Source organism: Helicoverpa armigera, chromosome 14, assembly GCF_030705265.1.
Source record: "Helicoverpa armigera isolate CAAS_96S chromosome 14, ASM3070526v1, whole genome shotgun sequence".
In the NCBI taxonomy this organism is placed as follows: Eukaryota; Metazoa; Arthropoda; class Insecta; order Lepidoptera; family Noctuidae; genus Helicoverpa; species Helicoverpa armigera.
Window position 1 is genome coordinate 5,128,534 of NC_087133.1, and position 19,490 is coordinate 5,148,023.

General features: G+C 35.5%; 2 protein-coding genes across 2 annotated transcripts; one reads left to right on the forward strand and one right to left on the reverse strand.

Moving 5' to 3' along the window:
• Window positions 1-143: 143 nt before the first annotated feature.
• LOC135117779 (uncharacterized) lies at window positions 144-3,919 on the reverse strand. Its single transcript, XM_064037927.1, has 6 exons — window positions 3,526-3,919; window positions 1,585-1,826; window positions 1,120-1,200; window positions 879-1,016; window positions 513-650; window positions 144-286 (listed from the first exon to the last, which is right to left on the reverse strand). The coding sequence occupies exons 1-6, from the start codon at window positions 3,621-3,623 to the stop codon at window positions 144-146; spliced, it is 840 nt and encodes a 279-aa protein (XP_063893997.1). The 5' UTR covers window positions 3,624-3,919.
• Window positions 3,920-4,270: 351 nt separating this feature from the next.
• Window positions 4,271-18,749, forward strand: Qin (qin). Its single transcript, XM_021339422.3, has 22 exons — window positions 4,271-4,532; window positions 5,000-5,244; window positions 5,313-5,394; window positions 5,489-5,620; window positions 7,773-7,927; window positions 8,282-8,362; window positions 8,439-8,711; window positions 8,796-8,887; window positions 9,024-9,187; window positions 9,802-9,945; window positions 10,379-10,456; window positions 10,722-10,874; window positions 11,510-11,651; window positions 12,295-12,423; window positions 13,206-13,359; window positions 14,039-14,167; window positions 14,359-14,455; window positions 15,144-15,337; window positions 15,611-15,846; window positions 15,956-16,718; window positions 16,795-17,075; window positions 17,254-18,749. The coding sequence occupies exons 1-22, from the start codon at window positions 4,466-4,468 to the stop codon at window positions 18,593-18,595; spliced, it is 5,133 nt and encodes a 1,710-aa protein (XP_021195097.3). The 5' UTR covers window positions 4,271-4,465; the 3' UTR covers window positions 18,596-18,749.
• The last annotated feature ends 741 nt before the right edge of the window (window positions 18,750-19,490 follow it).

Genomic DNA, 19,490 nt, shown 5'->3' on the forward strand with positions numbered 1-19,490 from the left:
ACTTTGGCGATTTCTTGTACATGGCTATGGCTAGGGCTTTTTCATTATCGGACCATCGTTTGCCCTGAGAAGAGCGATTTTGATTTTTTATTGCCGAAAACATCATTGTCTTTAGCGTTTTGATTGAATGTTATCAAACATTTTTACTTTTCTTGAACTTTTCTAATTTTTGATTTCAAAAGTTCAACCCTCTTCATAAGTTTCTTCTTTCGTGGAGACAGATTTTCATTACTCATTTTATTTGTCCTTTTGCGCCTTTTTCGGACAGAAGATGTTGAGGGTTCATCTGTAAAAAGACAATTTCAGAATTTAGTGGCAATAGAAGTTATAAGGTAGGATTATACTGCAAGTAATAAAAAGAAATACATTCAATCAAATTAATCTAGATTCACCTACGCTCTCTGGGAAATTAAAAAGACCACCGACTTTCATACAGTAAATTAATATTATTATTTATATTTATTACATTACTTTTAGTCTAGATACCTTTATGATTGTAAGTTACCACATACCTTTCATACAAATGTCTTGTTCACTTGTCATAATGTTTACGGTATATTCCACTGGTGGAACATCATCTTCATAAACAATTTGATTATCAACTGTAGTAGCTTGTACTTGTGCAGTAGAAGTAGATGTTGAAGGTTCATCTGTAAAGAGACAATTTCGGCATTTTAGTGACAATAGAAGTTATAATGTAGGATTATACTGCAAGTAATAAAAAACAAATACATTTGATCAAAATAATCTAGATTCACCTACGCTCTCTGGGAAATTAAAAAGACCACCAACTTTCATACAGTAAATTAATATTATTATTTATATTTATTACATTACTTTTAGTCTAGATACCTTTATGATTGTAAGTTACCACATACCTTTCATACAAATGTCTTGTTCACTTGTCATAATGTTTACGGTATATTCCACTGGTGGAACATCATCTTCATAAACAATTTGATTATCAACTGTAGTAGCTTGTACTTGTGCAGTAGATGTAGATGTTGAGGGTTCGTCTGTAAAGAGACAATTTTAGCTTTTACTAACCATAGATGTTTTAATTAGTTGAATTAGTTTTAGTAATATTAGAAGTAACTCCATAAAGAAATAAAGGCTCACCTTGGCTTTGCTTGTGGTATGTATTTGTTTCAAATGTACTAATTTCTACTTGTGCAGAAACAGAAGATGTTGAGGGTTCATCTGTAAAAATAAAATTTCAGCATTCAGATACAATCAAATCAATCAAATAAAATTGTAAAAAAAATAATAATAATAATTGATTGCAATATTTAAATGTCATTTTCAAAAATTAACATTATAATATAGCTGTCTTGCGTTGAACATATAGATACAATGGTAGTTGTAATAGGTGAAGGAAAACATCTTGAGGAAACAAATGTGTATAAATATGTATAATGCGTATATGTGTATAAATGCAAAAGTATATGAGGATGTATGGACTTTTGTTACTATTTCACGCAAAAACAGATTATACATCACAATAATCCATAGGCTATAATTTTCATGCAGGCAAAGCCGCGGGCAACGGCTAGTATATGATAAATTTATTATTACACTACTAACCTTCTTGTAAAGATTGCTGTTCTTTGAAGAGGTAATAAGGAAATGCTGACAGAATGGCGTCCGAAAGTGGCATAGAAGAAAGATTTATTGACGGAATAGCAGATTTTTTGAGCTGTGTCCTTTTTTTATTAAAATCATTATCTTTAAAATGCTTTCCACAGATAAATTTTAATTCATGGAGTTTTTCAATGGGCACATAAACTAGATCCTCGTTTCCTGCCATTTTCACCCATTCTTTACATCTGAAAGCAAAAATATCGACAATGATTAGTATACTGTGTCCCAACTAGGGCTGCCATCCGTCCGGGTTTCCCCAGATTTGTCCTTGTTTGGAGGCCGTCCGGGCGGGGTTTCAAGAAGAGTCCGGGGAAAACCCGGACGCTTTTCATGTAAGGAAGCACCTCATTGAATTTAAGTATATGTTAATACACTGGACAGCAAACAAACCGAGCCACCCGCTACTATGGCACTCTAATCCGATTTTCTCAAAAAGTATAAAACTTACAAATATCAAAAATATACCTATAGAAAGAGCATTTCTTAAGGATTAAAATGACTGTAAATTTAATTAAAAGGACCATCAATTCACAATGTTATCAAGCAGCAAACACAATGCTATCAATTTTCTCTGTTTTGATTAGGGTTTGCGCTTAGCTTTATTTTATTCTATAGTGAGAGAAATTCCATATTTCTTCACATTTCTTTAGTTTTTATCCGTCGTTTGCTTAGACGCGTGTATTTTTGTGCTCGTTTATTGGTAAATAATGGATACGACCACACAGGAAGCAGCTCAAGCTGTAACACTACTTCGAGCAGACCTTGGGCAACGTGAAGTCACTTGACGACTTCCAATCAGCAGATTTTCGGTGTAAAGAGTTTACAGACGATACTTGGAGACTGCAGCATTCGATTGCAGCCCAGGTATGGGCAGACCTAGGGCTACATTAGCAGCAGACAATCGTTATATCCAACTTTGTGTTGTATGAAATCGTCGCCTCAGCGCAGTTTAAGTGGATTGACTTCTCATCGCTACATCCCTGGAGTCCTCGCATACCATGTGGTACCTTACTCAGGTTGTATCAGTCTGGACATGAATTCATGCGTGATAATGCACGGTCTCATGTTGCCCATGTGGTAACCCAGTATCTACACGACGTTGGCATTCGAACAATGGTGTGGCCAGCTTGTAGCACGGACTTGAATCCGATAGAGCACTTATGGGATGAACTGAAACGTCGGGTTCGTGCCAGAGTACCTGCTCCAATAAGGCTTCCAGAGCTGAAAATCGCTATCAAAGAGGAGTGGGACGCAATCCCACAAGATTTCATCGTCAGACTTGTTAGATCTATCAATACGAGGTTGCTAGCAGCTATTCGAGCAAGGGGAGGAAACACTCAATGCTGAACAAAAATAATTTTTTTTTTTTCCTTTGTTTTCTGTCAAAATTTTTGTTTTCACTGGGTGATTGCCAATGGTTTTCGCGGCTGTAAAATGACTCTTCTTGATAAATTGATTAATATACGCTTAATGAATTGATCAATCCCAATTTGTTTCCATTTGTTTTAATCCTCATAAAACAACTCTTTCTGCAAGTATAATTTTGATATTTGTATGTATTATAGTTTTTGAGAAAATCGGATTAGAATTCCAAAGTAGCGGGTGGCTCGGTTTATTTGCTGTCCAGTGTAGTAAATGGATTACAGATTAGGTATTTTTTGTTTAAAAACAATCGTACTCGTTCGGGGAAAAAATGCGATTTACGCCAAATGTCCGGGTTTTTTTAATGTTTGTCCGGGTTTGGCGAAATTCGAGATGGCAGCCCTAGTCCCAACGCTATTTCCCCGATTCAAACTTTTAACAACTTATTTGTTAAACTAAAAAATAAGTTTTAAGACTGAAAATGGAAACATAACTCTGTTAAATTACGAAATTTTAACTTACCGCAATTCATCTAGTGGAAATCTGGCCATAAAGAAGCGTTTTTTGCCATCTTTGCGCTCCGACCTCAATCCACAAATTTCACATTTCCTGTACGCCATACTTCGTAATATATCGTCCTGGCACCACAAACTTCCACAAACACCAAAGAAATAATGGTTTTAGACACCTTTAGAGACCAAGAAATGGTAATTGCATTCACTTCGCTTTAATAACCGGTACCGCTGATAACAACAGTTCGATGACAGCAAAGAGAATACAATAGTACCTAGTACAAGATGGATGACAGTGACAGTGAGAGAGAGACGACACAGGAAGTAAGCGAGACAAATATAGTCGCCATTAAAATTTAGCCCCGTTTCATACATTGAATTTTTTCTATGGAGTTGCGACAGACTGGTTGGTATATTATCTAAGCACACATCATTGACTGCCTGCATGTTTTTTTTCTTTTTCTACATCGTCGTTCTACATGTCGCAATAGTGGCTGAATCATTGTTGTGATAAAACTCACGCACACAAAAACCACGGTCTGCTCCGGTAAAACTTTCCATGGGCAATTAATTCCCGTTAATGCTATCCCCGCACCCCGCTTGCCATTCCTGCGCGCCATTTGATTTTTTTTTCGAAATTTCAAAGAACTTATGGGACACCCAGTATTTGACCACAGATGCAGAGTACTATAAAACTTTATTATATAGGTAATTTTGACTATCTGCCGCTGGCAACACTGTCGGTTCCGGTTTTTTTATCAAAACAACTTTTTTCCCTCTCGGTCGGTCGTCGCGATTCGTTCAAGTTTTGTTGTGAAACGTATATTCTTTTAATGTTATGTTTTAAATGAATAATGGCTTAGGTAAACTCTCGAAATTCGTCTCAGAACGGTTTTTAAGATTCCCTTCTGAGTACACGTCCAATTTGGACGAATTTGATACATTTAAAAATGGATAACACAATGGACGCCGTAAAAAAGATCTGCCCAAACTGCAGTCAATTTTACTATATAATCTGTAAGTATATTATTCATTATTGAATTATCAAGACCAAAATATAATAGACTTCTTGAACGACACTATAATAAAGCTATAACTATATATTCTATAGCAACGGTTTTGTATGGAATCAAAATGTTTTTATTCCGTACGAATGCCTACCCACACCGGACTTCATTAATATAAAAAAGCAGAAGGTAAAAGCCCATAATATTGAAGTGTCCACTAATGAGTACTGTAAAATATCAAAGTAAATACCTATGGGATGAAGGTCTTTTATTTTGCAGTGAAGCAAGCTATATATATGGTCAAAGCTTTGAAACTCACAATGTTCAATCATAAACCTATTTGCCATTTTTAATTAATTGATAAATTAAAAGTAATATTATTCTACATGAACTTTCATATTTATCTCATTTAACTTTTGTGACTAGTCTTAACATTATTATTTTAGTTTTGTTACGAAATTCATATTATTTTTGCAGTAACATCATCTAAACTGAAAGGAAATTTGCCTCTATTCCTATCATGTGGCCATACAATGTGCGAGAATTGCATTGTCAATATTATGAAATGCATGGAGCCAATAGAGTGCAAAGTTTGCCTGCGAGACATAGATCTCCAGGGTACTAATCTTAATGAGTTACTTCAAGACAAATCTAAGCTGTACCAAAAATTCCCTGTGAATGTACAGATGGCTGGTGAACTAACTGTTAATCTAATGATGATGGTAAGTGAACATTTATATGAGTGTTAAAAGAAAAAAGCAATTAAATTAATTTACTCCATATATTCTAGGCTTCAAACTCCACTCAAAAGAAAACTGAAGAAGACAGTTTTATTAATTTAAAGGATTTGATTACGAGTGATGTAACACAAGGTAATTATCTACTCTTTCATTATAAATAAATAATGTTAAATAATATTCCAGAAAAGCAGCAGCTTCTAAATAAAAACCTTTGTCTATTTTACAGGCAATTGTCTAGAATGCAATGTGGTGACATCTAAAATGTGTAAGGAATGTGTCACCATTTTGTGTGATGCCTGTTTCCATAAAACACATAAGAACTTTGTAATTTTCAAGAACCATGTTCTTCAGCCTATAGGTTAGTATATTACTTTATTATAGTTATCAGCACGGATAATGAGCTCTCGATCAACGGCGGATCCAGGGGGTAGGTCACAAGGTCATGACCCCCCCCTGGGCCAGGTTCAGAACCTAAGAGGACCAATAATTGAAATGGTCAAACACGATGTTTTATGTTTTTGTTATAAGTATAAGATAATTTTTATTCCGAGTGAATAGGTAGATACCTACATAGTTACAGGTAGAGTAGTCTAGCTGAAGAATTCGTGCTCGCAGCGCTCGCTCTCTATTCTTTATTTACTCTTTATCCGTACCCAAAAGGCGAAAACGGGACCAAGAAGTTGAAGAGTGTTACTAAGAATCCGCTGTCCGGGTTGTCTACATTACATGCTGTATCTCATGCACTGCCGTCTTAATCTATGGTGCAGAGTGTGCGAATAACCCGGGCGCCTCGATATCAGGGGCGGCGCGGGACGTCCCACCACCAGGAAATTTCGAAGAAATTACACCCGTTCGATAAGGAAGTTCCACATTGTATCATGATACTGACAAAAAAGTCGCCTTCGCTTTGTTGGATTGATCATTTTGATTATTTTTAACTTTTAACATCCTCCAACTAAGTGAAAAAATTCTAGCTCGCTACGCTCCCGAGTCCCGAGTGACTATGTCTGTACTGTATTTCTGATTATTTATTATTTTTATTGACGCACCGAATCAAAGACCACAAATTGCGCTCGCTCTAATCACGGTTCCCTTTTATTTGTACGTAGGTAATTCCTAGTCTGATTTGTGAGTCTTCAAACAAATAATTTAAAAAAGTTCGCGCTCGCAGCGCTCGCGGCTACTTGTTGCTTTCCAATGTACCTACTTAATCAGGTGCTTTTGTGTCGTAGGCTCAAAAAATTTCGCGCTCGCTTCGCTCGCGCAATATTATATATACCTTTCCTTAATTACTTCATAAGTCAAATATAGCAATAAACAATATTAATGGTGTTTTCAAAAATAAAATACTTTGCGCTTCCGGCTGCTTGTTACTTTACAGCGCTTTTTAAAACTTATGAACTTTTTGTGTCCCAAAATTAAAAAATTTGCGAGCTCGCTTCGCTCGCGGTAATTATTGCAATTACGTTGTCCTGTCTCGACTTTCATAACTTAAATCTGGCCAACAGTTTGAGCCTACAATGATTTGGAAACAAGTCCTTTACCTACCAAAAAAGTGACTTTCGTTCGAACGTTCTTATTTATATTCCTTGTAAAGTACTTCGATCAATATGTACTACTCAAAATCTTTCAATAGATAGGTACATAGGTGGCGCTTGGGTGATGATTGCACCCAGGCGCTACATGAGCTAGAGACGGCCCTGATTTCATGAACCCTTACCAATAGTAAGACAATTGAAGTTTTCACAGAAAATGTTTTACTTTTGCTGCAGTAAAAAACGTACGCGCCTTTTTCTGCGTACACAATGCTTTTCAAACGTTTAGTCTTCAACCTGAAAAAATTCTCGCGCTTTCTTGTATTTGTGCTGTATATTTGTTATACAGCAAGAAAGCGTTTTCATCTACTTCTAGTCCTCGAACTGAAAAAAAATTTTCGCGCTCGCTTCGCTCGCGCTTTTTTCAATTTCCCATCTGTGATTATGTCCAAGAAATCGCCTTCGCTCAGCTCGGACCATTTTCTACATAAAAAACACTTTTTAAACCTTAGTCCTCGACCTGAACAAAAATTTTCGCGCTCGCTTCGCTCGCGCTTTTTTGTTTAGCACGTGTGTGTAGTTTAATACGAAAAATTGCGCTCACTCTGCTCGGCCCATTTTCTACATGAAAACACTTCTTAACCTTCGTAAAAATTTCGAGCTCCCTACGATCGCGCTTATTGTATTTATATCTACTTTAATATTAACAGAAGTATACGCTACAATATAATATTTTTTGTGACTTGACCACGACTGTGTGACCCCCCCCTGGCGCCGAAGCTGGATCCGCCCTTGCTCTCGATGGAAGAGTGGGGATTGCTTTGCGCACTGTACACTTAAGGCAATAAACCAATAAATCACTTCTGCACAGGTGAAGGTCAGGGCTCAATATCCTTGACGATGATTATACATGTAAATAACATTTTGTTACCTTTCCTTATTTATTTAATTTTTATGTTAAATATTTTTACTCAGAATCAGCTGCACAGCCAGTCAACTGCAAATTGCATCTTGGCAAACCACTGGAGTACTATTGCAAAGATTGTGAAAAGGCTATATGTACTGATTGCATGATCCTTGGTGGTGAGAAATCATGCAAGAACCATGATGTGGTGTCACTACAGGAAGTGGTAAGTACCCAAGTAGTAATATTGTTTACATGTGGTATTCTTAAAGGCCATTCTGAGTACCTAAAGTTTCTTAAAAAGTCTCTACTGTCCGGCCATCTCATGAGCCCTTTCTCAACTATGGGGTTGGCTTCCAGTCTAACCGGATTCAGCTGAATACTAGTGCTTTACGAGGAGCGACTGCCTGTCTGACCTCCTCAAACTAGTTATCCGGGCAACCCGATACTCTATGGTTAGACTGGCGTCAGAGTCTAAAGGTGAGACTTACTGGCTTCTGGCTCTTTACCCACTAGGCCACATTTTTTTTTTTTTTCAAAAAAATCCCTACTATTATGACTCGAAAATATTTTGTTTCAGAATGAAACCTTCATGGAAGAGTTGAGTGAATGGTCTCCAAAAGTTGATGAGATCTTAAGAAGACTTACAAAAACAGCTGTTGTATGTATTTTGATCAACAGGTTTAACATATTGTTTATTCGTTTGCTTCTCAGTAAAAACCGTACTTATTTTCTAGGATATTGGACATTTGCTTCATAGCTATGAAAGTGACACTGGATCAGCTAAAGAAATTACCAAGATAATGGGTAATGTTGACCAGCATTTCTCGAAACTATTTTCCATAGTGCAAAAACATAAGGACGAAATCACAAATATAATAATGTACTTAAAATTTTCTGAGAAAAACTCCCTCAAGAAAGCTAGATCTGAAATTGCAAATTCTATAAAAAAAGCAAACAATGTGTTGAAGATGATAAAAACTGCTACAAAGGTTGAAAATATTAAACAGGTTTGATGCTCTTTTATTAACAATAAAATTTAATATAATTAGTCATTTGATCATAATATTTAATCATGTCTTTATATTTTCTAGATTAATCTGCCAAGTCTTTTAGAAGAGGCTAAACAGATTGCTAATTCTCCATGGTATCTAAATAGGAAGGAAGCTACCTCTGAATCTCTCAAGTAAGAAATAGTTATTCAAATAAAATTTATCTAATTGTACTTATAGCAACAACTTTGTAATATACATATATTACAAAGTTGTTGATATACATATATCAAAAACTTTTCTGATTTGAAACTTAATTTTTATTAACAGGGTGACTGTGAATGAAGATCTATGTTCCTTGATCAGTGACTATGTGCACTTGGAAGGCAATGTCAAATCTGTGTACAAGCTTTATTCAACATCGGAAATAGGTGATGATGTAGAAATACCTCCACCTCCAAACTCTCTTGTTTATCCACCGGAATTGCCCAAAGGTAAAAGATATTGAACATAAAATAGATCAGCAACCAAGTGATCCTTACTAATATTATAAATGTGAAAGTAACTCTGTCTGTCTGTCTTTTCTTTTAGCCTAAACTACTCAACCGATTTGTGTGAAATTTGGTACAGACATAGTTTGGAACTTGACAAAGGACATAGGATAGCTTTTGTTACAAAAAAAATAAAATTTATTCCGGACATATAACGCCATCTATTGGTCAAACCAAAAATCTGCCGGAAGTCACTATTCCACGCGAACGAAGTCGTGGGCAAAAGCTAGTTTATAATAAAGCCATATTTAAACTATGTGAGCTATATGACTGCAAAGTTTCATCAAAATCAAACCAGAAGTTTTTGGTGTGAAAAACAAACAATCATCCATGCATATTTTATTTATTTATTTGGCTCACAACAAATTGAGTACACTCAAACAATTTATGGGTTACAATAAATCAATTAGGACACATTCATACAAACTTTCGCGTTTATAACATGAGTATGATAGTAGATTAGAGGGTCTTTACATAACTAACACTAACTGTTTATATGTCAATTTCAATGATAAAATTCTCATTTAACCACATTTTAATCACATTTTAATTAACAGATGCAAGACTATCATCCCAATCGAAACCAAAAGAACATCAGCAACCGTACAAGTTTGCTCCCAAATACCGCAGCAAGAGTGGATCTGTTTCATCACTCAACTCAAGCTGCAGTGAAACCTCAACCAGGAGTTACTTGACTCAAAGTAAGTTACCTATTATGATATTACTAGCGACCCGCCCCGGCTTCGCACGGGATAACATTGTTTCCCCACTACTTAATGGATGTCATTATATGTATAAACCTTCCTCTTGATACACTCTATCTGATAAAAAAACCACACGAAAATCGGTTGCGTAGTTTTTAAGATTTAAGCGTACAAAGGCGACTTTGTTTTATACTATGTAGTGATATTACTACTCGTAGTTTTCCCGCGATTTCACCCATGTCCCGTGGGAATTACTGCCTGTATCGGGTTAAAATATAGCCTATGTTACTCGGGGATAGTGCAGCTTCCCAACAGTGAAATAATTTTTCAAACCAGTCCAGTAGTTTCGCCTCATCACCACATCACCTGTTTACTGTTCCTATAAATGACCTTTTTTTTAAAGTTTGCTAACAGTAAAAGAATATTTCAGATTCTTATGTGCAGCAGCCTGTTGTCCAACCAGTTGCACCATTTCAAGAAAATTTACGTCCACAACAACTTTCTGAAGGTATTTTCCATAACTTAGATATCTACAGGAGACGCCATGAGAATTAATCACCAGTATATACGACATTGTCCACCGTCCGCTCACTCATGCATTTTCGATCATATCGTTACTCACACACATGACACAAAATTGATAAACTTAACGCACACATGTGCAAGGGTCTCCCAAAAGGCACGGCAATGGCGTCTCTCCCTAGTTGTTTAAATGCTCTTGGTTCAATAAATAATTCTAAAGTATGATATTTTATTGACCTTGATAATTCTAGGTTCCCAAGAGTTGATCTACATTTCTCATATTGTGGACCCTCACAACTTTTTCGTACAACGAGCGTGCTTCCAAGGATTGATCAAAGATATGGTACGCGAATTTAGAAACGCAGTATCATTTGTCAAGCCGTCTGTGAATCATATTACTCCCGGTAAGCATTTTGCTTATTAACATGTTTTGATTTGAGTCACAACGGCATCAGTTGCATTGTTTATGTTATAGCATAAGGCCCCTTTCACATGTACATGGTTTTGGCACAGTTAGCATGGTTATGGCACAGTGAACTTTGGCTTTGATATAAAATTCTTTATAATTAAGTCGCATAACATAATGACTTCGCTTATTGTGACGCATTTTGTTAAAAATGTGTCAAAATAACCGAAGCCCGCTTAGTATGAGGTTTTTGTAAAGTCCCTTCAATATCATTATAAACGGATTCAACTGAACATAGCTTAAAAACTTAGAACTTTAGCTTTTAAATGGTCCTTTTTATTTTAAAACTGTAAAAATCTAAATAAATACATTAAACAATAATCTATCTTATAATAATTAATTCATCAATTGAAACTTAATTTTAAGCAGTAGTAAGTACCTATGTAATATAGTTAATTGTAAAAAATCCAGTCAAGATTGTTTAACTTAAGTGCCTACTTGAACGTGGTACCTACAGCACGGTACGAAGCCGTGCCGTTTAGACTGCAACCGTATGCATGTGAAAAGGGCCTTAGAAAGTTTGTTCTTACTGCACGGTTTTATTTCAATGTTATAATGTTACTTTTTGCGCAGGTAAAACATACTTGGCTTTCAATAAGGCTGATAATATGTGGCAAAGATGCCGAGTTATTGATACTGACACGAAAAATAATAAGACTATTGTCCAAGTATTTTGTTTTGATTTCGGAAGCATCGAGTTTGTTTCCCCCGATAGGTAAGACTTACTTTTTTCTTCCTATTACATAACAATTGTATTTGAGATGTATATTTGAAATTACTGTGCTCATCATCATCCTCTGAGCCTCTTTTCTCAACTATGTATGTTGGGGTCAGCTTCCAGTCTTTGAAATTACTGTGCTGGCATTCTTAAAATAACTTGACGTGTAACCGTGATCTTCAACTTGCAATAAATGACTTATTTCAACATTGAAATAATTTTTCGAATCGGTTCAATAGTTTCGGAGCCTCTTAAGGTAATCAAAAATGTTTCCTCTGTATTATATTAGGATCGATTTTAATCACTACGGCTATAGACCTGTTTTCGTTATTGTTTAATAATACACAGAAAATACAATAGTATACAATAAAAACTAGTCATTACGATGGATTTTAATTTAAGTAAATGCACAATGCATGCTAGTATTATAGGACATTCCTCAGTAGCTGTCAACGTCTCTAATGACGTGGTTGCTATAATGGACTCAACTACATTTTCTTCATTTTAAAGATAGTTTCTATCTATATCTATCTATCTAGTATATTATTTTGCTTGCCTTCTTATCTCACATTTGTCTTTGGCAGAATGCACTTGCCATTAACCAAAAATAAAATAGAATAATGTAGTGACTTTATTGCAGGTTACGTATTTTGCCACCATCACAGTGTTCATACCCCTTGGCCATTAATTGTTCTTTGGCCAATTGTGTGCCGAAAACTGGCGCTTGGACCAGCGAAGATTCGTTCCTTATACAAAACATAATTGACAAGTAAGTTTTTAAAGTAAAATACTGGCTAATTGTGGTTATGATAAAGCTGCCCTGCAGACTTTTTACATGACAGATAAATCGGATCGGATTTTTTGGAGAACATTTTACTAGGATTATAAATTGGACGTAGTTATGCAGAAACGTTCCAACCCACTGTAAGTTGAATTTGAGATATAAGCATTTACGCGTGTCAGTTATATACTAAGGTATATACTAGAGGTTTTATTGTTGAATTATATTGAGTTTAGATAACCATATGCTAAATTTTAGGCTGTTCAATCACAATACAAAAAATACAAATACAAAATACAAAATAGTTTATTGCGTCAATAAGTAAGTACATTACATGTTAACGTGTTTGGAGCCCCCATTTAAGCAAACAATGCCTGTATTAGAAGGCTCCGCTCTTTTTACATCATTGTCGTACACATAATACTAACACAGTTAATATTATAGTGTACTGAGACCTTAGGGTAAATATGCAATATAGTACATTTTTTTTATTTTAGTAACAATGTAGATAATCTTAAACTTAAACAATAACTCGATTGTGGGTTGGAACGTTTCTGCATAACTACGTCCAATGATCTATCTGACCAGTTTTTTGTCATGTGCGTTATCCTATTGTTATCAGTGTGTTCTATTTATCTCCTACAAAATCGGTCACCGATTAATAAAATGCAAAAATGTGTGCATGCTTTAGAACAGTATTTTATTTTACGTTTTCTTAAATATTCCTAAAACAAACATATAGTTATATATTAAGTAACGTTATATTTTAGCAAGCAAGCTGTGATTCACATTCGAAGCATCAAACCTCTATCGAACGGAGACTTCCAATTGGACTGTGATGTCACTACTTTTGAGAACGGCATCAATCTTGCACGTGCGTTAGTGTTCCACGATCGTGCTAAAATGATGCAGCCAAATCTACCGGTAGGTATTTTTCTTGTTATTATTAGTGTTAAAGTTATTGAGAATATGATGATTTCTCTTATTTGTATCCATTTAATTCCATCCACTTTAATATTAATGTTCCCTACTAATTAACACACTAGTCTGTCCTAGTTTTAATTGATTGTAATTTTTGTTTATATTTACGTACGAATGTTGTGTATTGTGTACATATAAGTTATTGGTCTAAATGAAAAAAAAATATATTTTATGTACAATTGTTGATGTACCTTATTAAATAAATAAATAGTGTCAATTTTGTAGCTTGGGGGCCATTCAAATATTACGTAGGTTAGACTGTGGGATCTTCGCTTTGCTTATTTTAAGGGGAATGAGTCCATATAATGAAATCAAAATAATAAAAAACGTAGGTACAACCTAACATAATTTGCTTACTATTTTTTATGATTCTATACCCTGTTTTTTAACTAGCACGAACTCAAGATTTTGAGTGGGTGTCTATTGGTCCATGTAAACAATACACGTTTCCCCTTTATTTTCTATACTAATATTATAGACAGGAAAATAATTGTTGTCCCGGTACCTACGGGCAGTAGTTCCCACGGGACCGGAAAACCGCTTGATAACGGCTAGTATTAGTATAAATGTCGTTCCCTTGTAAAAACGGCCATTATTAATTATAGTAACATTTCTTTTTCAGTATCCAAAAATTATGGGCTTGAAAGAAAAGCCGAAGCTGTTCACAAGACACAACGAATTCAGAAATGACACTCCGGAATTCGTGTGGATCACACACGTGGTCAGCCCTGACAAATTCTTCGTCAGAAAAGTAAGGAAATCTATGTGATTTCCTTTCTCTTTTCTTCTTTTTTATTAATTAAATTGAATCATTGGTCATCCTATAAAACTAAAAAATGAAAAAAATATTTTAGATACTATCACAGCATAACCAAATTCACTTTCTCGAAAATATAATAATAAAATACAGAGAAAACTAATTAAAAATTATATTATTTTCAGCAACACCTTCAAGAAGTTTATGAAAAACTTACTGAAGATTTAGAACAGGAGTATAGCCTCGCTTCTAAAGTTGGAACAGTTTATCTGCCAGAAATAGGTAAAGTCGCATTCTCATTTTTTTTATATTTTTTAATTATACAAGTAAACTTACTATGTTAACAACAACCTTATTTTATCTAACCCCTACTTTATACACATTTATGTATATATTACAACATATTTTTAAATATTGAACACAGTAAAAATACACAAAATATCTAGCCCACTTATCATTATTTCGAATGCGAAACCTTTAATTTAAAATTTATACTGGGGATGGGCCAACAATCTCTACGATACTATAGTAGTGCATGGAAAATTTGTCATGTCAAGCGTAAATATGTAGACGTTTTTATAGAGAACTCCCCACCACACCCTTTTCTAAATAACAATTCTTGTATTGTTTTTCTCAAAATTATTGACGAGTTTTGGAACACCTGCATTGCATTGCTGCATAAACTTCCAAACATATAGCCAAGTATATTATAACAATGAAGAAAAAAAATATTAATATTACTATAATTAATTTTTGTAATACCAAAAATCGTTGATAGATGTCTCAAAGAACCCGAACGCCTTCAATTATCACTCGTAACTGATCGCTTTGGTTATGTTGTATTTTATGTAATAAATTAATTATGTAGGAGTCGGGCGTTGCCAATAGCGCCACAGTTTTCAACTTTTGTAACTGCTATCGTTTATATTGCTTTTGATCCAAATTAATGACTTTTCTTTATTTACCTAAGGCATGGTGTGCGCGGTGAATCTCGAGAACTGCAGGGACAGTGTTCCGGAGACAGCTTGGGCTCGCGGCATCGTGAGCGAGCTGCCGGGCCGCGGCCGCGTCCGGGTGACCCTGCCCGACTCCGGCCACGAAGTACTGGTTCACTGGACTGCGCTCCGGTACATACGACCCAACTTCACTAAGCTCAGCGCACTGGTAAGTATGCCTTTTTATTGTATACTAAATACCCAGGGGAACTACTTCCCGTGTCAGGATAAAATATAGCCTGCTACTCCAAATAGTGAAAGTATTTTCCTAATTGGTTCATTTCTCGCGATTTCCCCAGCAGCATTGAGAGTATAATATAAAGTGTTGATTTATAGAATAAATTGATTAAATTATTTTGTTTTGTTATTAAATATTTTCAACACAAACCCCCAATGCAAACTGTTGTGTTTGGTAATTTTTTTTATTTACTCACTTCCACAGGCAACGGAGTGCTACCTGGCAGGGATAACGCCATTAAACAAAAAATGGAAAGCTGCTGCAGTGGACCTTTTACAGAAATATACAGGGAATATGCTAGAACTGAAGGTAGAAGACAACCGTAACAAAGTGGAGCGCAACCGAGGCTCGATCGGTGTCACCCTGTATGATCATGCAGATGATCATGTGGCTTGCATTAACAATGAGATGATCAAGCATAGATTTGCTGTATCTTTTGGGTAAACATTTTAATATTTTTATTTTTTGTGTAGTACTACAAATCAAAGACTCACATAATTGTAAATTCCCTTTTTCTTAACTTTTTACATGGATATAATACCTTTGCAGGGTTTACGGGTTTAACCAAAACCCTGTAGAAGAGCAGGTCCGAACAAACAAATCACCACTGGCTCAACCTAAACCACCTGTACCAAAAACATCGCAGGTTAGAATATTAAATAAACAAACGCCTAAAAAGGTTAACGAGGATGATTTGCAGGCAAAAGACAAGGGACCTCTAAGGCTTGAGGTGAAAATTCTGAATTATCAATCACCTTCATTGATATACGTTTCATTAGTTCATCAACAAAAATCATTCAATGAGCTGTTTGAAAAAATGCAAAAGTATTACTCTAAGAACATAAAAGGCAAAGAAAACTGGAAGGTTGGTGACAAATGTGGCGCGTTCTGTCTGCAGTCACAAACGTGGCGCCGCGCCTATATAATGGAATTGGAAAATGACACTGCAAAGGTGTTTTACAGTGACTTTGCTTTTACTGAAACCATCCCTAAAACTAGTTTGAAAGAACTCACTTCTGAATTTTCTTCGTTTGGTGATGCGGCTATAAAGTGCCACCTATGCGGCATAATGCCAGCTGTGGGAGATGAGTGGCCTCTTATTACCAAGGAATATTTAAAAGAACTCATTGATGCATACAAAAGAATTTTTATCACCAAACTGGGCAATTTTAAAGATAATAGTATGCCTATTCAACTGTGGGTGTATCACACTGTTCATGGAGGCGCTTTGGAACCTAACAAGTCTACATGGCGTTGTCTAAATAATAAAATACTTGAACAAGGTCTTTGTGTTCCTGATCACTCACAAGTGGTAAGTTCTAATCTAATTCAAATGAATAAAAAAAACAAGATCTGAATTTAAGTACAGCTTATTTTCCTTTTTGCAGGTTGCAGCTGATAGCATTACTGAAGATAATGGAGACACTTTATCGTTTCTTAATATAACCGGATCTGTAAATGAATGGTTACAATTAGAACCAGTCCCTATGGTATCACTGAAAACTATAAAAACTGATGATGAAGCCAATGAAGGTTCATCATCACCTTTTCTTGAAGGTGAAGACAGTGATGGTGTAGCTAAACCGGGACAATCGTCTAATATTTTGTACATAACCGACTGGTTACCGCCCGAACCACTGCCCTACAAAGAATTCACTGCATTACCAACGTAAGTACCTACAGCTCTCGTCAAATGATTGACGCTCCGAAAATAACATCGCGGTAGTCAAAAAGTACGAACGGAACACGCGCATGCATATGTCATAGTTAACAATTGGCGATATTTTTTAATTATTAATGAACTTTACTTCTACAGCAGTTAAATGAATTACTCAATTTTTTTGCAGGTATATAGACAACGATGGTGTGATTTACTTACACGATGTAAATCAACAAGATACGTTGGATCTTATTCGTAAAGCTCTCGATGTACGCTTTAAAGCTCCTGATCCAAAAGCGAAGTTTACTAAATGGAGCGTTGGGGAGCCGTGCGCAGCACAGTTCTTTTTAGATAACCTATATTACAGAGGTAGAGTACTTGAAGTTAATACTGAAAATTCTACATGTATGATTCACTATATTGATTATGGAAATGAAGAAATATGCTCCTTTGCAAACTTGAGGAAAAGTGTTCCTCTTCACCAAATACCTACGCAGGCACACAAATGTGTTTTAAGCCGCATCCGTCCCATTGGACAACAGTGGGACAAACATACATTGGACTATATTCACAAGTCTATTGTTGAAAAGCAGTGTTATGTGAAAGTAACTGGTGAACCAGTTAATGGGGTACTGCCAATAGAGTTGAAATACGACAAGTTATTGATAAACGAACATTTAGTAGACTTTGAAATGGCGGAATACATAGATGGTACTAAACCTGTAGAAGTAAGGGCATTTGCTTCTAAGAAAAAAACAAATCAAACAGTTAAAGAAGAAGTTGTCGAGTCTGACTCTAGCCCCGACTACATTGTAGTAGATGATACTGACACTAACACTATAACAGATCAGTTATCTACATCCAAAGAATCTTTAGACAACTCTCTAAAAGGAATAGACTGGAATAAAATAATTGATGCTGAAGAATCTATACCAGATGAAAACTATATCACATATCCGAAAGATATCAAGGAGGAATTCGAGTGTAACATCACAGTTATAAACGATATTAAAGCATTAGAGCTGAATGTAATTGCAGATGATGATACAACTAAAATTTACGAGCAAATGTTTGAGGACCTACAAGCTGAAAGCATGAATGGGTCTCCACTGAACGGTATATTTGAAAATAAAGCATGTGTGGCAGTTTTTCCTGAAGACGGTCGCTGGTATCGTGCATCAATTTTACAATATAGTGAGGCGAAAAATCGCATTAAAGTTAAATATGTTGACTATGGCAACATAGAAATTATTCCATTATCTGATGCTAAAGAAATTTTAGAAGAGTGGGCGACACTTCCACCTGCAACTGTAACAGCCAAATTATTTGGGGTCCAAGTAAATCCGGATGTTAGTATCGGTGATATTACTAAGGAATATGCAAAAATTTTCTTGGATCAAGGGCCGTTCCATGTGAAAGTCATGGGCTATGACGAATCTGTGCCATTAGTAGAGCTTAGAAATGACAAGCAGGAATTAGTTTACAAAAAACTTATAGAAGATAAGATTTTTATTGTGTCATTAATGTAAGAGTTAGTTAATGTTCTTTTATTTTGTTTTCTTTCGTTATTTTAAGTCGAACTTATTTGAAACTCTTTCTTTTGTTAGCTTCACCTAAATACTTATTGTACCTGTTGAACAGTTACTTCGTTTAACTTGATTTAAAATAAAACATTCCTATTAATTTATTTGTTTTAATGTTTCAATCTTCATCAAAACAAAACTTTCATAATATGGTTAATGCACAATATATAGACCGGCTCCACATTAAGGTCTGAAAAACAACTCCTGAAAGTTTTAACTGAACACAAAGGATACGAAAGGTTTCATGAAGGCAAGAAATTCCATTTCCATACATTGAAAATGAACAAACCCGTTTATTTTCGTGTATATTTTGTTTTTAATGTGTAGATCCATTAATCAGTGTATGCTTATATCCCAACAATCCTACATACTCAAAATACACCGAAAAAAAAGTTAGTTTTTCACAAATCCCTACGAAAGGCGAGTCTCACCCAGCGTGCGCCACTCGAATCCGCCCAAGCGATTCAACGAAATGCGTTTCCAGCCGGTGTACGCTGGGCCTTATGCATTGACCATTCGACTGCATCCCCGCTAGGCAATAGCTCTCATTTATGCCTTGAAGGCACCTTTATACTAACTAAAACACCCTAATATTAACTTACTTACAAATCTGTATGACCTCTATTGGAGCCAAAATTGTTCCTGAATATTGAAAAAAAATTCGCGTGACACAAAGCTTCGGTATTAGAACGTATACCTCATTGACATATATTCTAGCGATAGACAAGAACATCCATACAAATAATTTACCCGCTTATGTCGTCTGTTGACATCTCGTTGACGTATTGTGACATGTAGTCATCCTCATTGATGTTAATTGCAGAAGTGTCGCTCGTATTTT